General features: G+C 41.3%; 2 protein-coding genes across 3 annotated transcripts in view; both read right to left on the reverse strand.

Annotated features, from left to right (window-relative positions):
• The window catches only part of LOC101739944 (uncharacterized), a 28,854-nt gene extending 24,088 nt beyond the window's left edge, over positions 1-4,766 (reverse strand). The window contains exon 1 of the mRNA XM_004922033.5: positions 4,594-4,766. Coding sequence (XP_004922090.1) covers positions 4,594-4,689 — 96 coding nt within the window. The 5' untranslated portion in view covers positions 4,690-4,766. The remainder of the gene's footprint in view (positions 1-4,593) is intronic.
• A 2,037-nt stretch (positions 4,767-6,803) lies between these two features.
• Positions 6,804-27,291, reverse strand: part of LOC101746788 (huntingtin) — a 56,108-nt gene continuing 35,620 nt past the window's right edge. The window contains exons 37-43 of one of the 2 annotated variants that reach the window (XM_062676344.1): positions 26,564-26,691; positions 23,852-24,073; positions 23,168-23,346; positions 21,557-21,695; positions 19,895-20,030; positions 12,061-12,377; positions 6,804-11,636 (exon numbers count right to left, since the gene is read on the reverse strand). In XM_062676344.1, the coding sequence (XP_062532328.1) occupies positions 11,241-11,636; positions 12,061-12,377; positions 19,895-20,030; positions 21,557-21,695; positions 23,168-23,346; positions 23,852-24,073; positions 26,564-26,691 (1,517 nt within the window). In that variant the 3' untranslated portion in view covers positions 6,804-11,240. Of the gene's footprint in view, positions 11,637-12,060; positions 12,381-19,894; positions 20,031-21,556; positions 21,696-23,167; positions 23,347-23,851; positions 24,074-26,563; positions 26,692-27,291 lie in introns of both variants that reach the window. The other variant, XM_038020599.2, reaches the window with a different exon arrangement.

A 27,291-nucleotide genomic window follows, 5' to 3' on the forward strand; every position in this document is an offset into this window, starting at 1 on the left:
GCTTAGACAAGAAAGATGGATACTTCGAAAATTCGAGTGATTTTTTAATAAGAGTTCCGACGCGGAATTAACGCTGCAAAAGCAGCACGCTACATCAATGTTGCGTTTGGAGAAGGGACTGCTAATGAACGCAGCGTGCGATTTAGTTTAAACGCTTTCGTGATGGAAATTTTGATTTGAAGAACGAACCACGTGGAAAAGGCCGCCCACACAAGTGCATAACAATGAATTGAAAGAGATGGTGAGGCTGATCCGAGCCAAACTAACCAGGTATTAGCGGCATGGTGTAACGTTACCTTACCAACAATATTCACTCATTTGCGTCAAATCTATAAAATAAAAAAATATGAAAAATGAATGCCTCATGATTTGACTGATCTGCAGAATGAAACGCATCTGGAAACTTGTGTTGCCTTGTTGAATCGATACAGAAATGAAGTAATATTGGATCGAATTGTGACATGTGATGAAAAGCGATTCTTTACGATAACCGTAAGCGAAAAATGCAATGGCTGACCCCAGGTCAAACGCCGCAACAGTGTCCTGAAGCAAAGCTTACCAATATATGTATAGTAATCGTAACTGTTTGGGGATCTCAGCATGGTGTTATTCACTATAGGTTTCTCCGATCTGGTCAAGAAATAACGGTAAATGTCTACTATGCCGTACTCCGAACAATGATAGTAAAACTTGTAGTGAAAAAGGCCTGAATCCTGAATCGATCTTCACCATTATTGCTCTATGATGACGCCAGACCTCACACAGCACGAGAAACCGTTTTAACTCTACAGGAACTGCAATTAGAAATCATTGGTCACCCCCCGTATTTGCTAGACCTTGCTCCAACGGAATCCCATTTTTTTCGGATTTGGACAATTTTCTACGTGATAAAAACTTTTCTTCCCAGGAGGCAGTACAAAATGCTTTCACACAGTTTGTAGCATCTAGATCACCAGAGTTCTATCGCAAAGACATAAATGACCTTTCAATTAGATGGTAGCAATGTATAGATAATAACTGTAGATATTTTGATTAAATAAATATGTTAAATGAAAAAAAAAACGAATTTCAATTTTTCAGGTCAAATCGGCAATTTCATACTTTAACCCCTAATATGCCTATATTATGTAAGCCTACATATTACTAGTCAATTAAAGGACATTTACTATTTTACCATAAACTGTTACACAGGTGCTAATATTATTGATTTGTAAGATTGACTAATTTGATAATTTCTCGTATCGAGGTTTTCATAATCTACATAATAGTTTAGTAGTACATAATAACCGTCTTAAGAGGTTAAATGACTTATTAAAGATTTTAAAGTACATTATTAGATCAGGGTTGTGCAGCTGCGTTCTGTCAATCTACATATTATTATTTTTATTATAAAGATTCCAAAGAGAACTGTATTCGTTTTTTTAGAAACAAAGTGTTTATTTTTGGTGATTTTTTTATTGTGTACAAAGAAGTACAAACACGAATTTTAAAAAAATTGGTACGGTAAAGGTGTTGTTTGTGTAGATATCTACAGAGCTTAGTTTATTTGGTTTATGATTATGTCATGTACGAAGGAGATTGTACAAACACGAATTGATTCTTTATAATTAGTTTATAATATGATTCTCAATGCATAAAAAATTCAATAAATGGAACTGATTTTAAAATTTTATAGTATTAACAAAGTTGTGTAATTATTCTATTAAGCTGTGGTTTCATAAGATTTCTTTTGTTTCTTTTATCTACAAATAATATCGAGGAAGAGTAATTAATTATGGTTCCAGTGCTTTATGGTAGATGCCATAAGTTTACATATTGCTCCTAGATATAATTACAGTAAGTGATTAAGTTTCATTAGGCAAATTGTGCAATTTTTGTTATTCTATTTAAACATTCACCTCATTCCGTAATCATAATTGCAGTATGTAGTTCAAACTAAAGATTGTTACAGTAAGTCACACACTTACTGTACCAATGCTAAAAAAATGTTTTTTTTTAAATTATTAATTCCTTAATATAAATAATTTTTGAAGCTTTATAATTTAAATATTATTTCTGAATAAAAATAATAATAGGCAAATTGTTACAAAAGCCTATATTTATCTTAAAAAATTATAAAAACTTAGGTATGCTTTATACTTCGTGAGAAACGTCAAAAGTAAAATTGAAATCTTTAAACGCGTTTTTCTCAAAAGTGTCTCCAAGGCACTTACTGTATATATCACAAGCACGGCAGAGTTTTTATGAGCTTTTGTCGCTTTTTCAAGCACAACACTGGCAATGACAGTGAACGATTGCTTATTTATACGACCAACAATAATATTTTTATTTTTTTTATTGCTTAGATGTATGGACGAGCTCACAGCCCACCTGGTGTTAAGTGGTTACTGGAGCCCATAGACATCTACAACGTAAATGCGCCACGCAACTTGAGATATAAGTTCTAAGGTCTCAGTACAGTTACAACGGCTGCCCCACCCTTCAAACCGAAACGCATTACTGCTTCACGGCTGAAAGAGGCAGGAAGGATTGCTTCGTTGCTTTAGTCTCGCCATAATCTTGTATATTCATAGGTCATATTCGCTTCACACTCAAAGCCTAATATCATTATTAAAAGTCCCTATAAAATGTTCCTTAAAATTGAATGAAAAATAATATATGCTGCTGGTTTTCTAATATAAAGGGTGTCCCAAAATTCAACGATCAGCCGGTACCAGTGTATGGTCGGGCCAATAACTACCCATGGAAAAAAAATCCCTCTCTTTTTTTTTAATTACATAAACTTTTTTGAAAAATGTTGTAATTTGATACCTTACACCCTACGATTAGATACTGCGGTTACAAATGTGAACATATCCCCACTTTTTTTTTGTACTAGCTACCTCAGTAACATAACTATTAATTGCAGTTCCAAATAGGACAAAAACATTCGCTTTTAATATAAAAATAAAATAAACAATCTTTTTTCTTGAAATTTTAAAATATTTTAACTTTTAGTGAACTTTGATTTGGATTTTTTATTTTGTTTTTTCATGGGTAGTTATTCACCCGACCATCGTTAAATTTTGGGACACCCTGTATGTATGTAAAACTTAATAATGATAACTTTTTTTTAAACCCTGTAGATGGTCAGTCGTGGACACAGTTCACTCGATATTAAATGGCTATTGAAAACCATAACTATTAGAACGTTAATATCGCTATCTGCCATGAGATAGAGGTTGGAATTTCATTAGTCATTAACATTATAATCTTTACATGAACTCGTGCCCATTTAACTGGAGTCCATAGACATATCACATCTAAGTGCCTATCTTGAGATGTCAGGTTAGTCTCAATTTTATAGTTTAAAGTTTATACCAGTGTATTTTAATTATTCAATCATACAAAACCAATTACTGACGACGGTTTTGGATGAAATGTTACACAAAGGATCCAATGAATTAACATTTCGGATATTTTTTACCGTGATCAATGAAGAATGGCATGGCGGGATGTGTCAGCTATAAGAAACACGATGTTGCATTGGCTGATTCATGGTTTTACGCACAACGTATTAAAAAAGAAAAACGCAATACAACGGATCTACTAGTCGAGTCGTGATTTAAGAATCAGAAATTGATACAAGTAACTCCTTATCCCGGGAAGAAACATCGCGTTTGCGTCTATCAAGATTACGAATTGAACGTGTCACCCGATCCGACACGGGTCCATAGTTGCCGTTCCTTTCATAATAATAAGTAGTTTGATGCACTATTAATGTTAATTTCTAAATGTATATTATTATGTTGATTTAGGTTAAATAAATAAATAAATAGTTATTAAGTTTTTTTGAATCCTTCATAAGTTAATGACATTTGACACTATCAAGATGTGGTTTAATCCCGATTCTGCAGGATAGCCGTCGGAGCACCATGATTCCAGAGGAACGTGGATCTCCACGATGACCTGGACCTCAACCCCGTCAGTACCTACAGTCGGCATCGCTGCGCCACTTTGAGAAGACGGCACGACATGGGAACCCTCTTGTCGTGGCCGCTGGAAACTACATACCCGATCCTGTAGACCGAATGGTAAACCGTCGACGTCGCCCAAAGCACGTCATCACGGATCCTCCTGATCCATTAACGGTGCTTTTAGGCACTACAAGCACCGGTCACCGTCCTCGTCGAACCCGTCGCTTGCGACGAAGGGCTCGACGAGCGAATTAACCCACAGACACAGCCCACTGAGTTTCTCGCCGGATCTTCTCAGTGGGTCGCGTTTCCGACCCGGTGGTAGATTCTGCGAAGCACTGCTCTTGCTAGGGTCAGTGTTAGCAATTCTCCGGTTTGAGCCCCGTGAGCTCACCTACACAAGCTAGGGTAAGCTGATTTAGCCTCTCAAGGCTATTAGCATAGGTAAGGAAGAAAAAAAAAAGATGTGGCCATTCTGTGATTTATCTTCTATTTTGATCGTTTATGTTTTAAAAATTTTCGGATAATTACAGTGACCACTGATGAGTTGTAAATTCGGCACCATTTCCAATTTATGATTTTACTTAAGCTATACGAGAAGTCCACAATAATACGAATAAACAGTAACACAACTCACCCAACTATCACTGGAAATAGCTACGACTGTTAATAACACTGACAGTACACTGAGTAGGAATGCCCCAAAAATGTATACACGTCTCGTAACCGCCATGTTGGCTGCACAAACCACTAATGATAAAAATTCGACAATTATCCGCGATAAGAGAATCGTAATCAATAGATAAATATATTATTACTTTTGTAGTGGAGAACAATGTGGTCAAAATGTAATCACTACAAAACAAAGTCGCTTTCTCTGTCACCATATCCCTATGTGTGATTAAATCTTTAAAACTACGCAACGGATTTTGATGCGGTTTTTTTAATAGATCGAGTGATTGAAGAGGAAGGTTTATAATAATAATATGTATAATAACATCCATTAAATAGTGGAGAAATCAATAATAAATTAGTTTCCGAAGCGAAGCGAGGGCGGGTCACTAGTAGAACATAAAACTTTTTTGAAACATTAAAATTCCCAGTGCTACTTCTATTTTCTCATCGTCCGTGCCTTGTAATACCAACACACATTATTTCCCAATAACTCTCCCGACAATTTATAAATGTATTTATGGAAATAGGCTGTCTTGTAAGACCGAATTGGGATCCTGTCCAATATATCACTGACACCTAGCTACCGTTCATCCCAATTCGAAGGGTAGGTCTTAGCACGATGGTTTAATATTTGAGTTTCTGTACAGGGTGTCTACATTCTTTATTTTTGTAAGTGATTGTAATAATAAACACAGATACAAACCTTTCTAGGGCGACATGCCACTGCTTACCATCTGGTTTTTTATTAGGCCTCTTTCCTCGAAATATACCTATTAAATAGAGCCGAGAAATCAAAGCGATGGACGATACAAACTAGAATTTCACACAGTGAAGAAATCACTTCCAATAGGATGTTTTGTGTTTGTTTGTATTGGCAACGCATAGATGTACGGAGAAGTAGTTTAGTCATGGCATAAGTGATTGTCTGTACCATCTTCCAGTAGACAACAGATTCTTCTAGAGCTGAATTATTTGCACCGATAACAGTCACAAGTTCAAAGCGATTACATATATTTTCCAATAGCATTCTTGATTAAATATTAAATACTAACAATGTCTGCGGTACAGTTAATCAGATTAATATTTACTAGTTTCTAGGGCTTAGAATACTCTTTTGGTCAATTACATAAATCTTCCGACAGAATCATTTGAACTTATCCAGAAAACTCGACTTACTGCTCTCCACTATTCGTGTAAACCGTAATGACTCAATTTAGAATACTCAGGCGTATTAAATGACGTTTTTATTATTAGATAGATGCACACGAGTCATGATAAGATAAGACGGGCTACGACTTTTCAATGCTTTAATTTGTTAAGTAAACAATTAAGGTAACTCTACTTCACGTATTTCACTGCCAACGTGACCAAAATTGTTAAAATTCGTCTAATAGTAGTCTAATTATTGTTTGGAGTCTGTTTATATCTATTAAAGATGTTTGCCACTATATAATATTATATTTTATATCACAAATGGGTGGACAGGCTCACAGCCTACCTGGTGTTGTGGTTACCGGAGCTTATAGACAACGTAAATGACGCCACTCACATTGAGATATGAACTGTAAGGTCTTAGTATAATTGTTACAACGGCCGCCCCGCCCTTCAAACCGAAACGCATTACTGCTTCACGGCAGAAACAGGTAGAGTGGTGGTACCTACCCGTGCGTACTCACAAGAGTTCCTACCACCTGTAAAATTAGTAATATATTGGTTGCGGTTGCGTTTATTCCAAACGAACATATTATTCAAAATTCTCGATGCAATGGACAATCTCTGCCAAAAAAAAAAACAAAGTGTGTGCAATTCACACGTGGTAGAAGTGAAACCTTCCAAAATTAAAATACAATTATCCTAAACGTCTTAAGTATATGTAAAATTTTGTCATTAGTAAATAATTGTAAGGTAGCGCCCTCTGTGAATTGATATTTTAATTTCACCTATAATCCTAAATTAAAATTCACTACAAGAGCTTTCATACACACGTTAGTATTAAAAAATCTCACAGATGGCGCTGTATTAAATAGTATGTATATTTCTGTCTCATTCTTTGCTGGCTTCATCCTACACATTTTTGTATTTGTGTCTCTTACCTGTCGTTTTTTCCGTTGCATCCGGTTTGAAATCACAACGAATCTAAAGAAGTTTTCACTTCAAAAAAAACAACACAAATGGCTTCTCCAAATTTATAATAATATATTTTCAACATTACAAAGCGTCTAAATTCATGGATTCATAATATATTAATCGTTTATTAATTAAAATAAATACAAACAAATATAAACAAAAAAAAATACACCGTTCAAATATTTCAAGACACCGTGCAATAAACATTTCGATTGCAATGGACGTTATATAGGTGTGGCGGCCTGAGCCTGATAAATACAAGTTTACATAAATAATATACAAATCGAGGGATGAAAGGATGAAAGGTTTAGGCGACACTTTTACAGCTTTACCGGAGACCCATTTAAGGTTTAAAATTTGAAGAACATATCACAATAAAAAAAAACTTCTTCAGCTATTTGAATGGAGTGAACTTAATTTATAATTGTTTTTTTACTGGTGGTAGGACCTCTTGTGAGTCCGCACGGGTAGGTACCACAACCCTGCCTGTTTCTGCCGTGAAGCAGTAATGCATTTCGGTTTGAAGGTTGGGGTTGCCGTTGTAGCTATACTGAGACCTTAGAACTTATATCTCAAGGTGGGTGGCGCATTTACGTTGTAAATGTATATGGGCTCCAGTAACCACTCAACACCAGGTGGGCTGTGCGCTCGTCCACACATCTACGCAATAAAAAATAATAATAAATACTTCTTCAGCTATTTGAATGGAGTAAACTTAATTTACAATTGAAGTTCAATTAGAAATATTGTATTGTTGATACTAATCTATACTAATATATAAATTTACAGTGGTTTTTACGGATGTTGCGTTATAACTACTGAACCATGCACCCGATTGACTTGAAACTTGGTATCCATATAGAAAATACATGTACTTAATGGATAGGCTAATATTTATATGAGTGTGTTGGACTCCCTAATAATAATGACAATAAATAATAATGTTAATTTTAAATGCCCAGCGAAACGGGCGAGTACGGCTAGTACCAAATAAAATGGACGTTTAATTACAAAATACTATAGTAAATATACTATACTATAGTATATTTACTAAGGTAGTATATATATAATATATAGTATATACTATAGTAATAGTAAATACTAAGCGAAATGTCGTTTAAGCCAAACAAACTTTCACCTCTCGATATATTATGTATATATGTTATATCGGAAGGCGATCGCATTGAAATCGTATTGAAGAACGCGCATTCGCGGTCGCCCTCCTAAAACAGAAATCAGTCTGAAAAGTCACACAACTAATAGTACATCATTGGTAGATTTAAAAATTATCGTCTAACGCCTTTTGATAGCGCCATTGGCCCCGCAAAGCTTAAAATCCAGAAACTTCCTCGCCAACGAACACCAATATACAGTACCAAACGAATTAAGTGGTTTGTTACACGGGGCACAAATATCGAAAAGTTATTGAATAATAATGTTACGCCGGTAAGAGCAACGCCATCTATCGCCGAATAGTCGAACGAATATCGAACGACCTAGAATGCTCGATAATTACAACGCCATCTGTTGTCAGATAGCGGAAACTACTACTAGAGATGTGTGGAATATTCTCGATCATTCTAGGAATGTGGTATCGGCTATAAAAGCGTTGTAGAGATGGCACGCAGTCAGTCAGTACTCGAAGCGGAACAAGCAAATTGAGAGTTTTAAAGTGTTTGTTGAGGGTTTAAAAGTGTTTAAGTGTTTTAAGTGTTGAATACACTTTTAAGTTGTACTTTGGTGAAATTTTATTTATCCCGGACCCCAGCGCGTAACAATAATAATAAATAATAATAATAACAGTTAGGAATAAGTCACACCTGGTCGTCTGGACCCAAACCAGGTTTCCCTGTACCACGGGAACCGGAGACTGATATACATACATATGTGTAAAGAAAAACCTTTATTATGTAAAACCTTTAAAACTCTTTAGTTTAAAAAACAGATTTTTCTTAGACAGATCCACTGACCTGTGTCATTGAGAAAAAAAATCATACGTAATTCAATGAGACTGTTTAAAAAAATAGATTTAAAAAGGAGATTTAAAGACTTTAAATGTTGGCTAAAAGGCTTATCTATACTTCTATACTAATATATAAATCTAGTGGTTTTTACGGATGTTCCCTTATAATTACTGAACCATGCATCCGATTGACTTGAAACTTGGTATCCATGTAGAAAATACATGTACTTAATGGATAGGCTAATATTTATATGAGCGTTGGACTCCCTACAACAGTTGCGGGGGCGTTAATTATGAGAACCTTAGTGGGGGTGAGAAATAATAATGTTAATTTTAAATGGCCAGCAAAGCGGACGGGTACAGCTAGTCATTTATAATTTGAGTATTAGCACGAACTACACGGGCTGACGTTTATTATTTTGTTTTAATTGGTAATATTAAAATGGTAATTTTAATAATATTTCAATGATACTGTGTACTGGTTTTTGAAATAAAGGGTTTATAGCAAACCGACCGGTACGTCGCTCTCGCGGCCGTATGCCCGCTCGCTATACATAGTTAGTATCTATGTCCATCTTTTTAACAGTGTATAATCTATGTTCCGGGCGCTTCCGTTTTGAGTGTGAATAGCGTGCGCCCGCGTCTAAATGCAATTATTGTTTAAAATTGAAAATTGTTTGTGTTAAAGAAAGATTAAAATTCGAAATTCGATACTGGTGACTAACCCATAGTTTTAAATACCCCTGAGATCTACCCCTCACTATAGGTTTTAATTTAAATATGAAATAAGAAATAGACGGCAAAATTTATTGAATAAATTTAATAAAATAAAAAAAAATGTTTTGTTAATATCAGTTGTTTTTTATCTATTTTTTTATCTTGTACTAATAGACCTTGTTTCCAAGCAAACTTAGGTATTAGTTCATTAATCTTAATAATAATCTATTTTTTTTAAACTTTTCCCTATATTTATCTCAATCTAAGTAAAATATCTATAAAAATGTATGGTTGACTTCAGACGTCTGTTTTTCCAACGATTTTTTTTTCGTCTCTTGAGGTTCCGACTCAAATTTGAGGTGTCTTATGAAAGGAAATATAGTACCATCGTTGTAGTTTTACGCGCACATATCTACCTTTGATTTCTAGAAACTTCTCCCTTACCGAACGTATTAATTTAAAACTATCACAATGCAAATAAAGAAAAGAATTTTTTTTAGAGATCTTCAATAAAATTAGCAATTAAATTAGCACTTGTATAATCGAATGATCGAAATAAGAATATTATCTTAGATCAATCGAATTAAGGCCGTATACGCCGGCGGGTCGCGCGACAAGGTAATCTCGCATCTGCACCGCGGCAAAGTTTTAACTTTTTATTTATTTATTGCTTAGATGGGTGGACGAGCTCACATTTAGAATTGTAGTGACTTAACTAGATTTTTTTTAAGAAAATAAGTTTTATACCTACTTTGAACGACTTATAAACATTTGTATTCTATCAGTTTGTAAAATTAAACAGTCTCTGTTAGTCTGGAAAAGGACATAGTAACCTTTCCGTCTCTTTAAAATCAAGCGCTTATCATAAAGTATTAAAATCGAATAAAAAAAATTAATTACATTTTTAATGTTCACAAAAAAAAAAAATTCTAATTTTTATTTATTCCTTAGATGGTTGGACCAGCACACAATCCACCCGGTGTTAAGTGGTTACTGGAGCCCATAGACATATGTACGAGTCGTGTATCGTACAGGGCACGCGCGCATTCACATCAGCATCACTTTTACATTGCCTTACTCAAACCATAGTATAAAGCGCCGGTACACATTCAACACTCACATACAGCGGTACTCACTACATACAATCTGCGCGCGAGTTCATGTCCATCGGGGCCAGAGGCGACGCGCGGGGGACAGCTCGCCCCGCCTCCGCCCGCCTCCCCGCATTCGTCTGACGTCGAGTGTTGTCCTTGACGGTTGTGACGCGCGCTTATCGATACCGAAAATTGACGTTAACGCTATTGTGTTATTTAACCATGACTACTCCGCTTCCAACTAGTTCAGATAGAAAAAGAACCTATTGAAAAAAGATACATACTGATTCCGACTCTGATCTGTCGGTTGTCTTTTCATTTGATAGTAATTGAATTGTTTTTTTTTTTTTCTTTATTAGAAATAAACGAGTAATTATCACATTTATTTTATTTCATATATTGCAAAGTTACCTTAAGTTACATTAAACCAAACTAACAGCTGTTGACTAAATCGGTAGTTATTATCGACATTACCATAATTAACTAGGTGACAGTACTACCGCATTCCTCAGGATGGACATGAACTTGCGCGCCTACAGTACAATAGAATTAGTTACTTGATAATAAACTCATATTTTATAACTAATCAATGATTTCTTCCTATCTAAATCTCGAGTTGTGTACGCCACATTCAGCAGCGCATACAGCATCTACAACGCAAACGCGCCCCCCCATCTTGAAATATAAGTTCTGCGGTCTCAATTATAGTTACGACTGCATTGACAATTTCAAATTCAAACATGCCGTTAAATCTTGCAGGCGTTCGTTTCGCTCGCACAGCTCCTTTAGTTTTTCTAGTTGGGCGGTGGTGTAGTCAGAGTGCGTGGCGACGACGCACAGCAGCCGCTTGTCTGCGTAGGGCAGGTCGGCGGGGGGCGCGGGGTCGGCGTGCGTGCGCGCCCGCAGGCCGGCGTGCAGGGCGGCGCGGGTGAGCGGGGCGGCGGCGCGGGTGAGGGGGGAGGCACTGGCCGCCACTAGCAGCGTCAGTAGCGCGTGCGGCGTCACGCCCGCCGACAGCTTGTCGCTCAACAGGTGCCCCAGCGCTTCGAACGTCCAGCCGCTCAGTACCGGCAGCTGTTCCAGCGCTATCGACGCTTCGAACACCTGTAACGTTAATTAGTAAGCTTTACTGTATTTTTACTTGAAAGAAATATGGCAGTCATATTAAAATAGATTTTGAATGGTGAAAGTTCCGTTAAATACGCGACATTTATCTTTGTAATTCCTTTCTCTCCTCTGAAACCTATCACTGTCGTACAAAATTCTTACTAATAAGACAAGACAAGAGAACGCACGGATAGGTACTACAATCTTGTCTTTATTTACTGATAGGTAGTCTATGATAATCATTGTTTATGCCTTGTTCCAAATTAATTCCTTAAATTAAGACCTTACAAATCGTGTCTCAAGGGGAGTGGCGGAATTTACATTGTAGATGTCTAATTGGTCCCGTAAACACTTAAGATCAGGTAGACCGTGAGCTCGTCCACCCATCCAAGCGATAAAAAAATAACTCTTCAAATCTTACCTCAAAAACAACTTCAGCATTCATGACCGAGCACTCGATAAATCTATCTCTGTCCGATAAAACGCCGGCATTTAACCTTTCCGCGTCTCTACACCAGTCCAAAAACTCTAGGACGACTCTACTCAACGTGGCGGCCGGCGGTAGAGTCTCCCTCAGGAAATATTTGAGGGCCGCTACAATTATTCTCTTGCTCTCCCTTTCTTTAGTCTGCTTCAGGGTTTTGTAGAGCAGCGTTATGCGTTCCATTGACGTCATCAGCACGTCGGGATCCATGTTGGACACGTCGGTCGCGTTCTTCGAGTTCAACAGCTTGTCGTCTACTGAAAGAAATAAACAGTGATGAGATCTGATATTGCACGCACAGCGCCTCCTGTCGTCCGCTGAGGGCAACTACGAACCCTTTCTTGGATTAGCAGAAACTAATACCAATCTATGTCGACCATAGATTACGGACAAACAAAATATCATTTATTTATTGTTATGAATAATTTGTGCATGGTCAAGAATTTTTTCCCCTACCTAAGCTGATGGTCTAGACCAGTCTTTCTCAAAGTGGGCGATAACGCCCCCTGGGGGGCGTTTTAAACCTAGAGGGGGGCGTTAAGGGGCCCACGAAAAAATGGGGGGCGTTGATGTGGGTTAGGGGGGCGCTGTAAAATTTGTAATTTCATTTACTTTATAGTATTTTAAATTTTACTAAAATTAAAACTCACCTACTACACAATAACGAATAATTAGTTTATATTTCTACCCTGTATGATGTTATAAAAACTTAAAATAATTAACATAGATTTCGTAGGATAGCCCACACACCGTACGCAATCAAGTTGTAACAAGTTTCTGCGGAACATGATCGATGATAGTTAAAAAATTAGAGCAAATTTACCTTCATTACATTGCACCAGAAATTATTTTAAACATTAGAAAAAAACTACCATGCAGGATTTTAAAATATTACACATACGTAAACTAACACAAATTGAGGTTTTCTTTACTTTCTTTCTTGTTTTTAACATAAGGGCATTTTAAAGCATTTTCCTAGCATTTTATAAGAAATTACTGATGTGAGAATCATAATTTTTATATAAAATGGAAATACGTGTTTAATTATTGTTCAAAAACTTGTTTTAGATTATTATTTTTTACAATTTACCCATTACCATCCAATGTCAAATAGTATAGTATAGTAAGCCTAAACAGCTCACTTATTGTAAACATTGTTTACTATTTTATTTCTATATAATAATAGGTTGGGGAAAAAGTTTCTTCGCATTTTTTAAGAAAATTCACAATATTTTTTAATATAGTTTATTCACATTTAACTAAAGTATATCGGTACCATTTTGTTCGATAACTTTTTGCCATCTTGTAGGTAGGGACATGATCCCATTGCTATAGAAATTTTGGGGCTTCTGATCAAAATACCGCGACAATTGGTTTTGGCAGTCCTCTCATAATGCTAACCTGACACTGCCTAAAGAATTCTGAAGAGACCGAAACAGGTAGAAATCTGAAGGTGCAAGGTCAGGACTATACGGCGGATGCATTAACACTTCCCAGCCATGCTCTCTTAATTTTTGCTTAGTGGCTAAAGATGTGTGAGGTCTAGCGTTATCGTGAAGAAAAACCACATCTCTTCTGTTGATTAACTCCGGCCACTTTCTCTCAACTTCTTGCTTTAATCTCATCAGTTGTTCGCAGTAGAGTTCAGAATCGATGGTCCTGCCTGGTGGTAACAGCTCATAATGTATAATGCCCTTCCAATCCCACCACACACACAGCATCACCTTGTTGCGAGTTAACCCGGGTTTCGCCAGAGTCTGTGAAGCCTGACCGGCCTTTGACCACAACCTTTCTCGTACGTGATCCACTTTTTATCACCAGTTATCAGCTTCTTCAAAAATGGTTCGGTTTCATTACGTCGTAATAAAGAATCACAAATGAGTACACGGTTCATTAGGTTTCTTTCAGGGAGCCTTTTTGTGTACCCAGTTTTTTTCAAATGCGCCATAACTATTTTGTGGTCAATTCCCAGTTCTTCAGTTACGTCGTAACTACTGATATGCCGATCTTGCCCCACTTTTTCAAAAATGGCATAGATTTTATCCGTAATAGGGCGACCAGAGCGACGTGCATTTTTGACATCAAAATTTTAGGATTGAAAACGCTTAAACCAAATTTGTGCTACTCTCACAGACACTGCACTAGGTCCATAAACATCGCAAATTTTTTTCACGGCTTGCGTTGCTTTTTTACCATTTTTGTAGTAAAATTTTAAAATGTATCGAATATCTTCATTAGATTCACTCATCTTGACAGTACGAAAAATAAATAAAAATCACACATCTTCCTAATTTTAATTTGGAATTATCTGCTTTCGAATTTAAACTTTTAATGATACCAAAACCAGCCAGATACAAATAGTATAGCCAAAGAAATTTTATTACAAGTTCATACATTTTTAAGCTATTGCATAGCTTTTATCGCGGGCCTTGAGCGCGGCGACCGAATCATGAAATTCCGTAACGAAAAAAACCTAACATCCCTCACTCCGCCTACCATGTAGCTCGCGTTCAACACATGCACGCGTTGCGCTTGTGTAGTGTTTGTGAATAAGCGCGTGGCGTGACGTCACGCTGCATGCGCATCATGAAAATTCTGCCCATCACTCTCTCGCGCGGTTTAGCGTTATGAATGTGAAGTAGTTTTATGAATGTGAAGGGGACAGTTAAGGTTTTGCCTTTATTAAGGTTTAATATAGCGTGGTCTTGTTTTATTATTGTTTTAATATTAAATTATCATTGTCTAATTATAATGTCATAAGTTGATAAAAAATGCTATGCAATAGCTTTACCGCCGCAGTTCCCGAGTGCCACACGTTTTTTTTTTTCGCAGGAGGAAATCGCCGGACTTCTGCCCTTCACTGGGGATGGAGGGCGGGGCATGTCGGAGTCGAACCGACTAAAACCTCCTGTCGCTCAACAACCAGCATCTAAACCTCGCATGAGACAGAGCTCATGAAAAGGCAAAGGGGGAAAGTGAAGCGTTTAGCGCGGAGCACATCTCTCCCATCACCCTCTCCCTCGGGACGCCGGACTGGCGGTCGTCGGCGCCACGACCACCAGCCCTCTCGGTCGGCAGGCTGTCCGAAGCCCGCCTAGATGGCGCCGGTCAGAATGGTCTATCCTACGGAATACCCCGCTGGATCAGAACCAGCGTGGGTTGAGGATAGCCGGCCTTCCATCACCCGGATGCTCATGCGTAAAACGTGTGCAGAGCAGCTTGCACGTCGTCTTCTTAGGCCCCCTTCGCCAGTCCCCAGGCGTGAGGGAGACCCGAAACACTTAGAGGGCCGGGGCTTGGGTGAGATCCGCCTCCCTGGACCCCGCTCGATGGCGGCGGGCCTGTGCATCTCTCACGCGCCTCGCCGCCTCCTTTTGCGAGATGGTGCACTCGCAGAAGTCGAGCATCGCCTTTCACGACTCGTCGTCACCGAGCATCGATGCCAGAACACTCGGCAACGACAAGTCGTTTCCTATTTTTGCGACGAGGACACGCCGCCACCCCTCCCATGCGGGGCAGGCGACGAGCGTATGCTCCGCCGTGTCCAAGTCGCAACCACAATGGTGGCACTCTGCCGTCGGCTCGGCTCCGATCCGGTGCAGAAACTCACCGAAGCAACCATGCTCAGTGAGTACCTGCGTGAGCCGGAAAGTGAGGCGTCCTCTATCACGATTCACCCAATTCACAAGAACCGGGCGAATCGCCTCGACGGTCCTTCGACCAGCTGAAGGATCGGCCAGCCGCCTGGACCATGACTCCAGCACGGACCGCCGAGATTGGGCCCTCCACGCTCTGACCACACTGGGGCTGGGACGCACCACGCCCCGGGCACGAAGGTTAGCCCGCCACTGATAGTCAGCGGCGAGCGCCTCCGCCTCCAGGACCCAAGGCGGCGTCCCAGCCAGTACACACCCCGCCTCGAAAGAGATGGTGCGATAACCACTGATGATCCTGACCGCGATGGTGCGTTGCGGCCGTTGCAGCAACTTCGCTACCCCCACGGCCAGTGACTGGCCCCACACGGGTGCCTCTATAAGGCCATTGACCGCACTACCCCCGTATAGAGACGGCGCGTCACCTGGTCAGGCCCCGGGAAGAATCCGGCTTAACGCGCCGGCCACCCCCAACAAACGAGGGACCAGGTTCTGAAAGTGAACATGGAAGGTCCAACGACTGTCCAGAATGAGGCCGAGGTACTTCAACTGCACCCCGACCCGATACAGACGCCTCCAACCACGATATGGGCATCGACAGGTGGCACCACATGGTCTCGGATTTACTGAGTGTCACGTCGAGGCCCAATCTCCTGATTTTGCCGATGACATGCGCCACCCCAGCGGTGGCAAGACGAGCAAACTCAGCAAAACTCTCCTCCCCCCCACCATGTCCAGTACACGTGACCGATCTGTCCCCCAAGTAGGAAGCCACCAGTCGGCGAAGGTAGGGGGGCACTCCGTGTCGTACCAGGGGCATTTTTTTTAATAAAAGGACATTTATTGCGGCATGACTATAATAGTGAGACATATGCTGTTGCGACACTTTGTAAATAATAATGTTTTTTTGAAAGTCGTAGTACATTATTTTATTCTATCATCAATAGATTTCGTAGGGCACGCGACGTAAAGAATATTTTAAGTATTTTTTTTTACACCTTGGTTTAATTTATTGGAGTTTTAATAAGGATACCTAATTTTTTTCAAAAAAGGTTATAGCCTGTGTCGCTCGGGAATAGTGAAGCTTCCAAGCAGTGAAAAAATTTTTCAAATCGGTTTAGTAGTTTCGGAGCCTATTGAATACAAACAAACAAATCTTTCCTCTTTATAATATTAGTATAGATATTAATTATTACAAACAATAAAAACGCTGACTTAGGCGGCGGTTTTTATTTGAACCAGTTCTAAATTATAAGCTAAAATTCTATGAAAAATTACCCATATCCATATTTATTTATCCCTGCAACCTTCCGAGAGTATCGGGATACTTGGGGTCGACATTTCGAGCGATGTCCAATTTCGGAGTCATTTGGAAGGCAAAGCCAGGTTGGCGTCCAAAATGCTGGGAGTCCTCAACAGAGCCAAGCAGTACTTCACGCCTGGACAAAGACTTTTGCTCTATAAAGCACAAGTCCGGCCTCGCGTGGAGTACTGCTCCCATTTCTGGGCCGGGGTTCCCAAATACCAGCTTCTTCCATTTGACTCCATACAGAAGAGAGCCGTTCGGATTGTCGATAATCCCATTCTCACGGATCGTTTGGAGCCTCTGGGTCTGCGGAGGGAAGTCCCTCCGACCGAAGTCGGTTCCCTCTGTATTTTGTACCGCATGTTCCATGGGGAGTGCTCTGAGGAATTGTTCGAGATGATACCAACGTCTCGTTTTTACCATCGCACCGCCCGCCACCGGAGTAGAGTTCATCCATACTACCTGGAGCCACTGCGGTCATCCACAGTGCATTTCCAGAGATCTTTTTTGCCACGTACCATCCGGCTATGGAATGAGCTCCCCTCCACGGTGTTTCCCGAGCGCTATGACATGTCCTTCTTCAAACGAGGCTTGTGGAGAGTATTAAGCGGTAGGCAGCGGCTTGGCTCTGCCCTTGGCATTGCTGAAGTCCATGGGCGACGGTAACCACTCACCATCAGGTGGGCCGTATGGTCGTCTGCCTACAAAGGCAATAAAAAAAAATGTCTATAATACGAAATGATATTAATTTATTTTTCGTAGTTTCCTTCCTTCTTGCGTCGATAATCCTCAGTGCTGAGGGTCGTGGCCTCCTCTAATAACTTTCTCCTGCATCATCTTGCGCCATTCCTGCCTGTCCTCGGCTGTGTGGATAGCTACGTGGACTGAGGTATTGAGAGTGGAGTGTATTTGGTCCGACCAGCGCATTAGATTTCTGCCTCGGTGCCTTCTCCCGCATACCTTGCCTGTTACCAGCAGCGTTTCCAGATTGTCACCTCTCTTTCTGGCGATATGTCCAAAGATCTCGAAACTCCTCCGCGCGCATGTAGTGCTGAGGCGCATTGTAATCTTGAGCTCGGTAAGAATGGATTCGTTGGTTCTGTGTTCTGTCCAACGAATCCCGAGCATTTTCCTCCAGCACCACACCTCAAACGCGTCGATGCGTTGGCGGCCGGCTTTCTTGAGGGTCCAAGTCTCTGCGCCGTAAAGAAAAATGGAAAAGAGGAGGGAGGTGACGAGCTGCTTTTTGGTATTCCTCGAGATGTTTCTGTCCGCCCAAAGACGGTCCATTTGGGACATAGCTCTCTTTGCCATACTGATTCGCCTTCTGAGATCCTTTTCGGACGATCCATTACTAGCTATGACGGAGCCCAGATAAATTAAATCCTCTACGACTTCCAGGTTTAGCTTATTCGTAGTTTAATAAGTTATTATTGTTAGTAGTATTATTTACTAGTCGAAATATAAATTTTTAATTATCTTAGGATAAGAATCTTATATTAATGAGAAAGATATTCAACAAAAATAGTTTCGTTCTAATAAATTAGCATAGTAATAGTACAGTGAACTAGCAATTTATTTTGGTAATTCTGAATTTAAACAAACATATTGATGAGAAGAATTCGTTTTTACTTTGCAAATTTGTAAATACACGCTTTGTAGCAATGTACGGACATATAATAATATGAAGAAACAATAATAGCATCTACAAATACATATGTACTACGTGTACTACATTTACTAAAATGAATACAACATTTATTAATTAAATTAATGAAATTGTGGTTTTAAAATTTTAAGGGTGTATAAAAAATGGGGGGCGCTGAAAAATAATTGATTTTCAAAGGGGGCGGTAAAAGAAATAAGTTTGATAATCACTGGTCTAGACTCTAGAGGGACCATATCAGCGTCACTGAGCTAGTAGATGAGATCGCGAGGCTCAAACCTGACGACGTCGCTAACACTGGCCCTAGCAAGAGCCGTGCTTCGCAGAATCTACCACCGGATCGGAAACGCGACCCACTGAGAAGATCCGGCGAGAAACTCAGTGGGCTGTGTCTGTGGGTTAGGTAATTTACTCGTCGAGCCTTTTGTTGCAAGCGACGGGTTCGACAAAAACGATGACCGGCAGGTCAAGAAATTTTAATTTAGATTCCTTTGGATTTTTTTCAATGTCACTCTACTAATGATTACACTTAAAAAAAACTCATTTCAATCTGTTGCTCCGGTTCGACTTGATAGAATGACAAACAAACAGACTGCACATTTACAACAGATTTCAAAGGATTCTAAGATTTGCTTTAAAAATATAAGGTATGCGTTTTTAAATCGCCATTGACTCGGAATACATTCTCACCATGTGAGGAGAAACAGAAAAAAACTTAATACATAATATAAAGATATGTATATATCCACAAAGTCGGTCACGCTTCGTGGTGCTAATGGCTAATCGTACGAAAAACATTCATTTGATGAGACTATTCAAGCGCCATCTATTCTCTTCTTTTTCTTCACCTTATCCCACTAGGTAGAGTCGGCACAGCATTTTTTTTTGGAAGATGATTGGACGAGCTCGCAGCCCATCTGGTGTTAAATGGTTACTGGAGCCCATAGACATCTACAACGTAAATGCCGTCACCCACCTTGAGATATAAGTTCTAAGATCTCAGGTATAGTTACAACGGCTGCCCCGCCCTTCAAACCGAAACGCATTACTGCGTGGCAAAATAGAGAGGGTAGTTTTACCTACCCGTGCTGACTCACAAGAGGTTCTGCTACCAGTAAAGTGTTATGTCTAGTGTAATGAGCCCACCAGTAAACAGATGCAGCATCAATATCAGCACGACGTGTCGTTCCGCGCGGCTGTCGGTGCTGCCCAGGAACTTGTCCACCGCGGCGCTACGGAGCTGCTTGGGGAGGACTTGATTCCTCAGCGCACTCGCGATGCCCTGGAAATTAAAATCACCTTTAACACCCAATGTGATGATCTTCTTCGGACACATCATGTGGTCTCCCAGAGATGAGTTAGACGTCATCGTTAGTCGTCGTGGCCTAAAGGACGTTCAGTGCATTCGTGATGAGCGATGCACCGGTGTTCGAATCCCGCAGGCGGGTACCAATTTGTCTAATGAAATACGTGCTCAATAAGTGTTCACGTTTGACTTTCGCGGTTTTTTTTTTATTTATTTTTTATTGCTTAGATGGGTGGACGAGCTCACAGCCCACCTGATGTTAAGTGGTTACTGGAGCCCATAGACATCCACGACGTAAATGCGCCACTCACCTTGAGATATAAGTTGTAAGGTCTCAAGTATAGTTACAACGGCTGCCCCACCCTTCAAACCGAAACGCATTACTGCTTCACGGCAGAAATAGGCAGGGCGGTGGTACCTACCCGCGCGGACTCACAACAGGTCCTACCACCAGTAATAAGCGGTGAAGGAATAACATCGTGTAATAAAAATCAAACCCGCAAAATTATAATTTGCGTAATTACATGGCAGGACATCACAAGGAGTAAAATCATGTCGAATTATAATAGTCACGACCCTCAGCAGTGAGGAAACGACGCGAGGAGGAGGAGGACCTCTTGTGAGTCCGCACGGGTAGGTACCACCACCCCACCTATTTCTGCCGTGAAGCAGTAATGCGTTTCAGTTTGAAGGGCGGGGCAGCCGTTGTGACTATACTGAGACCTTCGAACTCATATCTTAAGGTAGGTGACGTAATTTAAGTTGTAGATGTCTATGAGCTCCAGTAACTTAACACCAGGTGTACCGTGAGCTCATCCACCCATCAAAGCAATAAAAAAAATTAAAAAAAAACCGCCAAGAAACTCAGTGGGCTGTGTCTATGGGTTAATTCACTCATCGAGCCCTTCGTTGTAAGCGACGGGTTCGGCGAGGACGGTGAGCAGTGCTTGAGGTACCTAAAAGCACCGCTAATGGATCAGGAGGATCGGTAATGGCGTGTTTAGGGCAATTTTCTCGTTCGGAACGATCGTTTGGAACCTCTGGGTCTGCGGAGGGACTTCGGTTCCTTCTGTATTCTGTATCGTATGTTCCACAGGGAGTGCTCTGAGGAATTGTTCGAGATGATACCGGCATCTCGTTTTTACCATCGCACCGCCCGCCACCGCAGTAGAGTTCATCCATACTACCTGGAGCCACTGCGGTCATCCACAGTGCGTTTCCAGAGATATTTTTTGCCACGTACCATCCGGCTATAGAATGAGCTCCCCTCCACGATGTTTCCCGAGCGCTATGACATGTCCTTCTTCAAACGAGGCTTGTGGAGAGTATTAAGCGGTAGGCAGCGGCTTGGCTCTGTCCCTGGCATTGCTGAAGTCCATGGGCGACGGTAACCACTCACCATCAGGTGGGCCGTATGCTCTTCTGCCTACAGGGCAATAAAAAATAAATAATAATAATTTTAAATATACTATAAAGCTTTAACGTCATAAGCCATTCCTCACCCTGACGACTAGCTCGGTGCAGTAGTGGGTGGGGTCGGTGAGCACGAAGTCCACGGCGATGTTCACGAGGTCGGGGTGTCCGAGTTCGACCAGCGCGAACAGGACGGTCCAGTACAAGCTCTGCTCGTAAACAGATATCCTGGAATTAAGAACATAAAGCTTTGGATATTTAAATTTTTTTATTTTTACATTTTATTGGAGGGTAGATTGTTTATACTTATAAAGAGCAGTACGGAAAAAGTTTGTGGGGATTACATTTTGTCTGCGAACAATCGAGAATTTTTTACCGCTTAAACGGGTGGACGAGCTCACAGCCAACCTGATGTTGAGTAGTTATCGGAGCCCATAGACATCTACAACGTAAATGCCGCCACCCTTCTTGAGAGATGAGTTCGAATGTTTCAGTATAGTTACAACGGCTGGCCCACCCGTTTTTTATGATTGAAAGATTACTGGTGGTCCTGAGGCCTTTCCAGTTTCACCTGGACAGGTGGGCGAGCAAAGGCTCAGCCAGGAGGGGTGGGATTTGTTAACAGCTGCCCGAGCGCCTCCGAAGGAGACCTAACAACTCAAGAGCAACCGCTTCGCGAATGAATCTACTACCGGATCGGAATCACGACCCACTGAGAAGATCCGGCGTAAAACTCAGCAGGCTGATGCACGGATTAGGTTGCACGTCGACCTCTTTGTCCAGTTCCACGAGTACGGTTACCAGGGTCCCGAAGCTTGCTCCTAGTGTTAGAGCTGAAGGCGTCTAATGCAAAGGTTATTGAGCCTGATGGATCCGTAAGGACGTGTCAAGGCCGTCGACGGTGACTGGTTCCTGCGTGATCAGGATTTGGAGAGTAGTCAGCGGCGTTAACGATAAGGCGATTATCATGATGCATAGCCTTATCAAAAGACCGTTCCGACGCTGATTTCATATATTTTCGGATTAATTCGAGGCCCAGGTCTTCGTGTAGGTCGACGTTCCTCACGAACCACGGAGCTCCGACGGTTAACCTGCAAAAGCAGTATTGTCGGGATTGGAGGGTGTCTATGTGCGTCCGGACCGCGTGAGCGAACACCACACTCGCGTAAATCATGACGGGCAGCTGCCCCGCCCTTCAAACCGGAACGCATTACTGCTTTTTTTTTATTGCTTAGATGGGTGGACGAGCTCACAGCCCACCTGGTGTTGTGTTTACTGGAGCCCATAGACATCCACAACGTAAATGCGCCACCCACCTTGAGACGTAAGTTCTAAGGTCTCAAGTATAGTTACAACGGCTGCCCCACCCTCCAAACCGAAACGCATTACTGCTTCACGACAGAAATAGGCAGGATGGTGATACCTACCCGCGCGGACTCACAATAGGTCCTACCACCACCAGTAATTACGCAAATTATAATTTACGTTATTCCTTCACCGTGGAAGTCAATCGTGAACATTTGTTGAGTACGTATTTCATTAGAAAAATTGGTACCCGCCTGAGATTCGAAACACCGGTGCATCGCTCAACACGAATGCACCGGACGTCTTATCCTTTAGTCCACGACGACTATGGCTTATGACGTTAAAACTTCCAACTACTAACAATCATTCAACCGTCAATGGGATAGGCAATTGACCTGTTGTTCCTGGGCAGGTATTGTCTGACGGCGACGTCGAGCTGCGCGACGAGGTCGTGGCAGGGCGCGGGCGGGCGCTGCGACAGCTGCAGCAGGCAGCCCTGCAGCGCCGCCTGCCGGAGCGGCGCGTGCGACGACGACAGAGACTTGACCAGCTTCTGGTGAACCGTTGACAGTTCCTGACGGGACGACCTTATTATTTATATGCATAGAGTCCAATTTCAATTAATATAATGTGGGAAACGGAACGTTAAGAGTGAATGGGATGAATGTATGGGGAAGAAAGGGACGGAGGAGAGATGGTCAAGATGACGATCGGGCATTATAAGGTGAACAATTACGACGTGTGCTAAAATAATATATTTCGTGACTTTTCCAAAAAACTGAGCTTTGAGCGAACCCCACAATTATATCGACGCTTGGAAGGCAAACGTGACTAAGCAACAATAACGGCTTTGTACATAAATCACAGGCAATAACCATATTCGACGCGCAAAAAAAAAATTATTTCTAGGTCTATTAAAATCATTTCAATCCCACAGCTAAATTCGTTAAAATAATTATTGTTTTCCGGTATTTCAACTTTAAATTAGTCTACTGTAAAGTTCACGCATTGTCGCTTAGTCATGTTTGCCTTTCAAGCGTCTATATGTACAGTTAGTGGTAGCGTGAGCACACACCGACCTGCAGGCCGTCGAACCCGTCGAGCACGCACAGGCAGGCGGAGAGCGCGGTGAGCAGCGGGCGGCCGGCGGCGCTGTACTGCGTGAGGCGCGCGTGCTGCGGGCCCGTGAGCGCGATGAGCTGCGACGCCGCCCAGCACCACTGGCCCGGCTGGCTGAACGCGCCGCTCGTGTGTATCACGCACGACAGCAGCGCCACGCGGGCCGCCAGACCCGTCCCAGCCTGAACAGTTATTCATTTCAAAGGTAAACTTTCTATTCACTCTCAAAGGATCACCCATATCTTGACTCAAGGAGTCGTATAACATCAAGGTAGTGGATTTTATTTAACTACTAGCTGACCCGGCAAACGTTGTGTTGCCTTAAATAAGATTTCTAGAGAAATTCTAGTATAGGAAAAAAAACCTCATTCAACAACATAATACCTCATCATAACCAAAAAATTAATGTTTTGGGGTGGACAACCCTTATCACTTAGGGATATGAAAAATAGATAGTATCCGATTCTCAGACCTACTGAACATACTCTTGATACGCAAATAAAACCAAAAAAACATGGCTGAAAAATGTATAGTATTGTATAGCTCTCAAATATATTATAATCTATAATAATGTATAGTCAGTAAGTAAGACAGGAGACCAGCTTCGTCCTCATCCCTACTACGTGATGTTTGCTGGATGAGTGGTGACACCTGGCGGGGATAACTGATCGATTGATAGTTGATCAGTAGTCGACCGGCGAGGGCGGAAGATCAATAAAGACTTTAAAAAAAAAACATAATTAAAGGAACTTGAAATTATAAACTCTGAATATGAATTTATCGTACTACAATTGAGTCGTCTATTATCAAAGGTAGCAATCTGTGCATTTGGACAAAAAAATGTTATTGATATGTCAATACAGATTTATTTGAATATAATCGTCTCCTTCAAAGAATACGGTTCAAAACCTGCATTAAATAAAGGTTAATACTTAACCTGTTATTTATCTAAGATGTCGTTCAGAAGAGTTTTGTGATTGCCAATGGAATACAAAGTCAATAATTCGTTTTTCTGATTTACCAATAATTGTCCAAAAGTCACATTGCCGGCTTTGATAATAGTCGACTCAATTATAATATTTGATTGCCATCTTGCAACCTTATTGCGGATCTGTACATATAATAAAAAAAATAAAAATCGGGATGGAAAAATAGGGGTTGATCCTATAAGAGTGAAAATTGAGAGTAATATGATTTTTTTAATTTGAAGTCATGACAAAATAAAAAAAGATCTTGCCAAAAAAATTAAAGTTTTTAATTAGCAAATAAAAAATAAGGGTTGATCGTGGAGCGGTGAAAATTTAGTGTTGTATGTATTTTTGTATGCTGTATCATAGAAAAATAAAAACAAAAAATTAGGTCTAAAAAATAAAAAAAATTTAGGGGTGGACCACCCTTAACATTTAGGGGGATGAAAAATAGATGTTCGATTCTCAACCCTGACCGATATGCACGCTAAGATTCACGAAAATCGGTCAGCCGTTTCGGTGGAGTTCAATCACGCACACCGTGACACGAGAATTTTATATATTAGAAGATTATCCCAAATGTAACTTTGGATTTAGTGACATTTATTAAATAATATTCACGAACTAAGTATCTACAGTCGGCATCGCTGCGCCATTTTGAGAAGGCGGCACGACATGAGAACCCTCTCATCGTAGCCGCTGGAAACTACATACCCGACCCAGTAGACCGAATGGTAAACCGTCGACGTCGCCCAAAGCATGTCATTACGGATCCTCCTGATGCATTAACGGTGCTTTTAGGCACCACAAGCAACGGTCACCGTCCTCGCCGAACCCGTCGCTTGCGACGAAGGGCTCGACGAGCAAACTAACCCACAGACACAGCCCACTGAGTTTCTCGCCGGATTTTCTCAGTGGGTCGTGTTTCCGATCCGGTGGTAGATTCTGCGAAGCACTGCTCTTGCTAGGGCCAGTGTTAGCAACACTCCGGTTTGAGCCCCGTGAGCTCACCTACACACGTTAGGGTGAAGCTGAAATAGCCTCTCAAGGCTATCAGCATAGGTAGGAGAAAAAAAAAACTCACGAAGGACAAATTTGTTTTTTAGACTAGCAGACTTAGCCGGCGTTAAGTTACCCGCGTTTTATATACTATTACACGAAGGTTGCGGTCTACCGCCTTGGGATCATTAACGTCGCAAGTAGAGCGATGCCCTTACCACAGCACCCAACTGTAAACAGTCGACGTCGCCCTAAACACGTTATTTCGGATCCTCCCGATCCACTAACGGTACTTTTAGGTACCTCAAGCACCGGTCACCATTCTCGTCGAACCCGTCGCTTGCGACGAAGGGCTCAACGAGTAAATTAACCCTAAAATTAACAGACTCAGCCCACTGAGATTCTCGCCGGATCTTCTCGGTGGGTCGCGTTTCCGATCCGATGGTAGATTCTGTGAAGCACTGCTCTTGCTAGGGCCAGTGTTAGCAACCTCGTCAGGTTTGAGCCCCGTGAGCTCACCTACACGTTAGGTTACGCTGATATGGCCTCTCAAGGCTATCAGCTCAAGTAAGAACAGAAAGCACCCTACTGTCTACAGCATTAAGTCTACCACTATACTTTTGTGCATATAGCTAAACAAGTGAGTGCAGAGTGAATGAGTGAGTGAGTGAGTGAATGAGTGAATGAGTGCACTGTCTCTAGAACCTTCGGCTCCAGCATCTGTGACGTCACGTCCATGAGTATCTGCAGGCAGCTGTTAACGTCGACCTCCTTACACTTCCTCGCGCGCCGAACCTCCTTCCGCACTTTGAACGGAGCGTCGTCAGTGATATCTGAAATTCAACATGTACATTGTATATTATTAGCTTATATCGACGGGTGCAGTGGGTCTCAAGGGGTGTGCGAGGGGGCGAGAGGGGCATCAATCCCTAGGCGCTACTCGCCAAGGGATGCCAAAACGTCCGCAAAACAAAAAATTGCTGGATATTTTTTTTTATAATTGATTTCTCAAAAATATATTTAAAATTTCGTGCCAGTTGTAATTTTTATTTTTACTGCATATAAGTTCTATATATAAGTTCTAAGGTCTCAGTACAGTACAACGGCAGCCCCGCCCTTCAAACCGAAACGCATTACTGCTTCACGGCAAAAAATAGGAAGGGTGGTGGTACCTACCGGCGCGGACTCACAAGACATCCCACCACCAATAGGAATAATAAATGTTAATACATAAATAAAGACTGTTGTAGTGTTGCGTGCGACAGAGATAGCACTATTATACACCATGTGCATTCGTATAGATGCGACCGTCGACTGACTGGTATGAGATACATACCTAAATGGTAGGACGTCTTGTGAGTCCGCACGGGTAGGTACCACCGCCCTGCCTGCCTATTTCTGCCGTGACGCAATATTTTTTTTTATTGCCTTTG

The sequence above is a fragment of the Bombyx mori genome, chromosome 26 (genome assembly GCF_030269925.1).
Source record: "Bombyx mori chromosome 26, ASM3026992v2".
NCBI lineage: Eukaryota > Metazoa > Arthropoda > Insecta > Lepidoptera > Bombycidae > Bombyx > Bombyx mori.